The 7224-nt window shown below is 35.1% G+C and overlaps 1 protein-coding gene across 1 annotated transcript; it reads right to left on the bottom strand.

Annotated features, from left to right (window-relative positions):
• Window positions 1-3225: 3225 nt before the first annotated feature.
• Window positions 3226-4476, bottom strand: LOC116111455 (ABSCISIC ACID-INSENSITIVE 5-like protein 2). The gene is made up of 3 exons (XM_031397626.1): window positions 3871-4476; window positions 3686-3763; window positions 3226-3565 (listed from the first exon to the last, which is right to left on the bottom strand). The coding sequence occupies exons 1-3, from the start codon at window positions 4246-4248 to the stop codon at window positions 3494-3496; spliced, it is 528 nt and encodes a 175-aa protein (XP_031253486.1). The 5' UTR covers window positions 4249-4476; the 3' UTR covers window positions 3226-3493.
• Window positions 4477-7224: the final 2748 nt, after the last annotated feature.

Raw genomic sequence — 7224 nt, 5'->3', positions numbered from 1 at the left:
ATTTAGGACCAGTCCCAAGGGACTAGTCCCAAACGGGCCCAGGCCTGGGCCCGCAAGGGACCGGTCCCTTGCCCAGGTATAGTCACGAAGGTCGACTAAGTACACCTTCACGCAACGTCTACTCTCTAAGCTAAGCACTCCTTAACTTAGAGATTGGGGGGCAAACTGTTAGGGCCAAAAAATGTCTTCGACCCAAATATGCCCAAAGACGAAGACACCTTCAGCAAAACTTGGAGCCATGGCCCAATTCCGATTGGGCCTACAATAGAGTTTGCATACCAGGTCCGCTCGGTACACCTACCCAATTGCTCATTACTTGGACCCAATCAGCGAAGGCTCGATTCGTTTAGGCCTCATCACCAGTTTATCTGGGCCTAGGCCCTTCGATCCTAGACCACCTTCTGGACTTTGGATCTACTTGGAACTCAGGGTTGCCTACTTACTCCATTACTACCTAAACTCTTTCGAAGAGGTCCATTTCTACCCTAATTCGTCTAAGATTTGTGTCTTAGACCCGCTGGGACTCCCTTTCCCACTAAGGTAAGGGAGTCAAAGGTTTTCATTTTTTATAAAACCTCAACCCCAAGGACTCACAGTCCTACTAGGACTCGAAGATCCTACAATTGCTATTTAAACAGAGGTCAACCCTCTCACAAGGGACACAGACATTATACCTTCAAACCCAGTAGTTCTCACTCTTGGTAATCTTCTCTTTCCCTAATCCTCACTAAATTATCCTCATTCAGCCTTGTTGACTTGAACGTTGGAGTACCTATGGAAAACACCACTTTGGTGTTTTCTGTTTGATTTATGCTTGTTTCCTCACGTATGCAGGTACAACGGATTGCTGGTGGCCTCAACTTCACGAGATCATACCCTGTTTCTGTAAAGATAGATTTTTTGCTTCTACAATTACCAAGCCACTGTATGATAAGTTAAATGTTCTCATATACGTGGAGCTCACATGGCCAACAGTTGAAGAAAGAAAACAAATTGGATTCTTACAAGTTTTGCAATGAAACCAGTAAGTCCACTCCCATGACCCACATGGTGTCCCAAGACAAGTCTTTTTCCTAAGTACTCCGCAACAGAACACCTCTTGTCGTGAATTGAGTACGGGGGACATGATAGATATACAAGTCTATTGTCCGTACTATTGCAATTGTTGAGTTCACACGAAGCAAATATAATTTTTCTAACCTACCGGGGCCTATTTGACCATGGTGGCTCTCTGAATTTAGGGCTATAGAATTGTGACAAATGTCCAATATATATATATATTGGACATTTGTCACAATTCTATATCCATACATACCATATGCGTGAATTTCTCTCATTAATTTATCTTTGCATGCACTGCCTTCTCTAACCACTAGTGCTACTAATGACTCTTAAATAATATTATAAGTTAAAGGAAAAGGAAGCCACAATAGCTTAGTCAATATCTTAATTTTTTATATTTTTTTAATGATCGGAGTTTTTGGTTCAGTTTACGCGTTTTTCAACTAATCTCTCAAGACTTTAGATTTACAGTTTGGATAAGTGTTCCATTGATTATCTCTATTAGCAATTGAGGAGGGATTTTAACTCAATACTTTTTTATTTATATACTTAAGAGTCCTTATCGAACCACTCTTTTATCCAGAGATAGTTAATATCTTAATTTAGGGATGGTAGAATCGCGTTTCTATGCATTTTATGTAAAGAAATTAAAAGACCAAATGCATATCAGGATATGTATCAATTCTAAACTGAAAGTAATACAAAACTAACTGGATTTATTTATTAAGAATTGATCCCGGAAAGATGGAGAAAGAGAGCGATTTAATCAATGTATTCATAAATTTTGGGAGCAAGAGAGATTTTACATGTATCATTAATTAATCATGAATTTGTTATTAGATGTAGCATTAATTACTTATTTAATTAAAAAATATATATAAGCCATTAATTAGATAATTAAATGAAAGGGGACAATCAATATTAAATCTCATGAAAGTTTTACAACTATGAACTTATGATTATCAAAGTTGATTTGATTCCCTTTATGATTTCGTGATTTCGCAATGCATTGATTTGATATTCATAAAACTTCGACAAAACTGTAAGCATTATTGGATCAATTGATTACTGCATGATTTACAATTTACAGCCTTTAAAATCTTCCTCATATTTCAAAAAAGTTGCATATGGAACTCTTTGAAACAAAAAATTAATTCCTTTATCCATCAGATTTTGAGATTTCTAGATGGATGGATTACATTTTCTTCTATAAGTATTGAGTAACTCATGGTTTGCTTATCAGTCAAACCTATATATGGTCTTTGTATTAATTAGATTCCAATGACTTATCACTCTAGATAAGATTAAAAGTATTATGCTTGATTTAATTTAAAAACACTAGAAAATTCTAAAATGGAAGTCCTTATTGATTTTGAAGCTTTATGAAGATTTGTGTGTATCTTTTGGCCTCAACAGAACTTTAAGTTTTTTTTAGACTAAACCCCAATAAAGAGTTATTGAACTATATGACGTTGTTATGTTTTACTCAAGATAAGTGAATTATAGACTCTAAGGTGTATTATTCAAGAGGTCTTAAGTTTGATTATTATTGGTTGTTAAAAGTGTGACCACGAGATGGTTTATCCAATCGTTAACTTCAAGGTCTTGGGAGATTAGTTATGGTATGCACAAATTGACTTAAACACCTCGACCATCAAAGAAAAAATAATAATATAAAAATGCGATTATAATTAACTTGTGTTTTGGAAAGAATGTTTCAATTTCAGAAAAATCCTTCACAGGAAATCATGTCATTTCATAAACATTAAGGTTACGGCTCCATGATTGCAAAGTGATTACAATATGTTTCAAGGTATTTTATGTTGGGTTTATTTTTATGGTAACGATGATTCTGTAAACTCCAATTTTATGGTGATCTGGCCAAAAATAGTGATGAGACATTACTTTAAAAAAGTTTTCGGTAAATTAAATTCAACAAGCCAATCAATCTTTTACTTTATTATGAACATAACACAAATAAACTAATATTACTGTCAAACAAGTTTTTAAGCAGATCTGAACTCTTTCCATTTTGTAATCAAGTCAGAGAAAAGAACAGGAAATTAAAATAAGCCACACATATTTATACAAGATAAAATACATAATATTAATTCAAAGTAATAAATATATTACAAAGATGAACATCACTGTTCTTGATTTCCATGTACATAATAAAAGTGAAATGAACTGCTGCTCCTAGACAGAGGCATAAACTCATTTACAAAAGCATTTAACCCCCAAAACACTTTCTCTTCCTCTTCTCTTTTCTTTGAGGTAAACGAAAAGCTAAACAGCTAAGATTTCTACTGAACCTCTTACTCAAAAACATTAGAAACTCAAGAAAACAACCTCATAACATTAACATAAAAGAAAAGTAACAGAGTCAGACACACTAGTCAACCAATGAGGCAATGACCCATGGTCATACTCCTTAAAAAGGAGCGCTGAAAGACCGCCTGATCTTCTGGTACAAAGGACGGGCTGCCTCTGAAGCCTCGAGAAGCTGCATTCCATTTAAAAAATTAACATATTATATAAAAAATATGAGTAAAATATAGTAGTGCAACTGTGCATATTTTCATAATTAAAAAAAAAAAAAAAAAAATTGCTACATGAATTTTACCTCCTTCTCCTTTTGCTTCAATTTCTTGTTCTCCTCTCTGAGAAATGTAATTTCAGCCATGAGTTGGCTATCGTAGGCCTGTTGGAACAGAAACCAAAAGAAGAAAAAAAAATTTTAACTTGCTGAAAAAATACGTGAAAGAAATTAATTATTTGAGTAGAGGTCAGTTGAAGAAGAATACTAACCTTCCTTCGGATCCTTGTCCTTTCGGAAGCTGCCCGGTTCCTGATCATTCGTTGAAGACGGGTCTCAGCAGCGGTTCCATCGAACCGCCTGCGCCTCCGTGGAGTTGGAGCAGAAGAATCCTCATCTTTGTTATGGTCGTCCCAAACGAGTAACGGAGGCGCAACTGTGAGAGGAGGAGGCTTCGGAGCTAAAGCACGGGGGAATATTTGGCAAAGCTTACCATCAGTCCCTGCAGGCTTCATGGTCCACGAAGTTACTAAGGGTGACAATGGAACGCCAAAAAGATCAGGGCCAAAGAAGTCCGAAAGAATGAAATTTGGGTTAGGTGGGGAATATGAAAGGTTTCCAAGAGTTACAAATATACCTCCATGAGACATTTGATTATTAGGAGCTCTGTAACAATAAGCATAATCGTCGCAATTATTAAGAGGCACAACATTTTTGCCATACAACAGTGTTCCACGGTCTTGGGTTGTAAAAAGGAAAGCGCAGACTGAAAATGGAAGTTTGGGAGAGGAGATGAAGCAGAAGATGAGTTGGGAAGGGAGGGATGGATCACATCACTCTTTTGAATGACAACCGGAGACAGAGAGCAGGACTTGAGGAGAAAGCTAAACTGGTTGTGATAATTTGTGAACGCCCAGCTGCATCTTTTATAGTACCTTGGCGTAGATAATTACGACCTCCTGATCTGAGTAAATTAAATGTATTTAAACATGAATACTAGATATACATACAAAATGTGTATATATATAAATACACAATAAATAGATGAATTACTATAGAAAAAATAGAAGATAGTACTGAAGAGGGAGAGTACTGGTACTTTTAATAATTAAAGTTATTGAAGGACTAGACTAAAGGTGGCAGTGGACCGTGCTATGTCGAGTTAAAATTTTCACGGTCCACCCGTGTTATGAGCCTTATCGTGTTGTGTCGTGCTATGCCATCAAAACTCAAAACCCATAGCATGACCCCATGGGCTGCGCCGCATGGGCTTTTCTCAAAAAATTAATTTTTTTTTTTATTTTCTTAAAATTCGTAAACAGTATCATGCCAGCCTACATGCCAAATCTTAAGTTCACAACACGGCCCACATGGCCCATAAGCCATGACACGGCATGAAATTTTCGTGCACGAAACCAACTACCCTTACCAATAACATGAGAACATTTGTTGGTCGTACAAATTATTGTTGGAAGAAGATAAAACAAAAAAGCAATGTATTATTTATGCATGACCTTGAATACAATGAACTGCGTAACATATTGATTTTTTTTTTTTTTTTAAGTGTGCGGGTCAATCTGTTCACATCTTAACTAATCTTTAGGATTCATTGAACACTTTATATAAGCTTAAAGGATCAAATAAGTTACAATGTATTCTACAAACCTAAAAGATCAGATAAATAAGTCATAAAGTAATAGGATTAGATACGCTCAAATCTATTAGTATATAACAAAGGGTAATCCTCCCTTTCAACAATACCTTATTAGGTGAGAAGTCAAACTTACCTCAAATTTTATCAATAGGTAATCCCAAGAATCAAAGAACTCAATAAAATGAAGTTATAAAGTGATAGGTAATCTGTAATCTTAAGAATCAAATTACTCAATGAAACGAGTAAACCTACCAAACTCTAGAGTTAACATCATGCATCTCCCTTCTTCTGTTATTCAACCAGCAGTCACATCGTATTGGTCATCATCTTCGGATGAAAATCTATATAGAAATAGAAAAAGCATCCATGTGCCAAAAGATCATTTTATAATAAGTATAATCATTAACTTAATCCAATGCTATATTTAGTTACTTTGTTGAACTCTCGACTCAATGCAGATCCTACCATCTTGAAAAAGACAACTTTTGTATAAAAAATTAAACTTACAGTGAAGTGAATGAATTAATACTAATTTTCTGGTTGGAAAAGTACGTTGCTGAGCCTTCATTTTTCGTTATAATAATTAAGAGAAGAAGGGTTTGGTCCATCTTTATCATTAAAATATAGTATATTTATTCTTTGCTTATTTATTAATCTTTTCATTCTCCCGTTTCATATGAGGAAACTAAAACTTCTTTGTTTATAATATAAAGATGGAGTAAACAACTTTTTCTCACCCAAGGTTTGCCTTAATGACACTTTCCCACCTAAAAAGTTTCAAAATACTATTTTCTCACTCAAAGTTTATATTACATTAATATCTAAAATATACTTCACTTTTTCAGTCGGCGTTCGACGAGTTATCAAGAGCCAGGGTAAAAGAGGTTTTGTAGAGTAGAAACTAGTGGGTTGAATGGTGGTGACCGATTGATTATTCACTATCGGAATTAGCCGAAAATCAGCTAAGAACAGGAAATACTAACTTCAGGATGACCGATAATTAGCAAGAAATCAGGTGCTGAAGTAAGAGAGATTTTGTAGAAAGGAGACCGGGGGTTCAAACGGTGGTGACAAAGAAAATTTTTGCCACCGCAATCGGCGAGAATAAGCTTTGGTAGTAACAGAATATTAACTTTGGGTGGAAAAGTGATATTTTGAAGCTTTTGGGGTGAGAAGTCATTAAGGCAAACCCTGGGTGGGAAAAAAGTCCTTTACTCTATAAAGATATCAAAGTTCAAAACCCTTTTGGCCTTTTCCAACTAAATTGAATTTAATGTATTAATCATCACTCTTAATTAGACTGCACTATGACGCATTTCTAATGAACAGTATGATGGACTTCGGTCTCCCAAGTTCGAGTTCTCTTAATGGTAAAAGAACAAGAAAATAATCTACCACGATCTCCCGAGTTTGAGTCATCATGGCTGTTAATAGAGGTGGTTATTAGAATTCTGATCTGATCGATAATTTTAGGGTCTCAAAGGATTAGTTAAGGTACATGCAAGCTAGTCCGAACATCATTGATCATTAAAAAAAAAAAAAAAGGTGACCTTAGAAGAGCTTAGTCGAATGACAAATAATTATTATTATAGTTCCTTTCTTTTTTTTTTTAAAAAAAAAAAATCATATTGCAAAATAATTTTTTCAATACCACAATTAGTGTTCTTAAGACTTTTAATAAAACTACAAAAATAACCCAACCATCCTGAGCTTGAAAATGCTTTTATAAAACCGTAATCTCATATTTCATCTTTTACTTTAACTCTTGAACTCCCACATCGATCAAGTAACTAAAAACTTTACAATGATTCATGGGCCAGGGCATCGAGCAACAAATCTAAACCAAGCTTGTTTAAGGTAAACACAACTAGACAAGTGTCACAATAAGAAGAGAACTTTTGGCGGTGGTCAATTTTATCATCTACGTTCCCACAGTTGAACGAGCCAACCAAACATGGAAACTTCTTCACAA

Source organism: Pistacia vera, unplaced genomic scaffold (genome assembly GCF_008641045.1).
Source record: "Pistacia vera cultivar Batoury unplaced genomic scaffold, PisVer_v2 Contig639, whole genome shotgun sequence".
NCBI classification, from domain to species: Eukaryota; Viridiplantae; Streptophyta; class Magnoliopsida; order Sapindales; family Anacardiaceae; genus Pistacia; species Pistacia vera.
The sequence above is the reverse complement of the archived record's forward strand: the minus strand, read 5'-3'. Positions and strand labels throughout refer to the sequence as shown.

Excerpts from the sequence above, each read along its gene's own strand:
- LOC116111455 (XM_031397626.1), bottom strand. The coding sequence starts at position 4,248 with ATGTCTCATGGAGGTATATTTGTAACTCTTGGAAACCTTTCATATTCC. Across the intron at positions 3,764-3,870 it reads GGACAAGGATCCGAAGGAAG|GCCTACGATAGCCAACTCAT; the intron begins GTTAGTATTCTT and ends CTGTTCCAACAG. Across the intron at positions 3,566-3,685 it reads TGAAGCAAAAGGAGAAGGAG|CTTCTCGAGGCTTCAGAGGC; the intron begins GTAAAATTCATG and ends AATGGAATGCAG.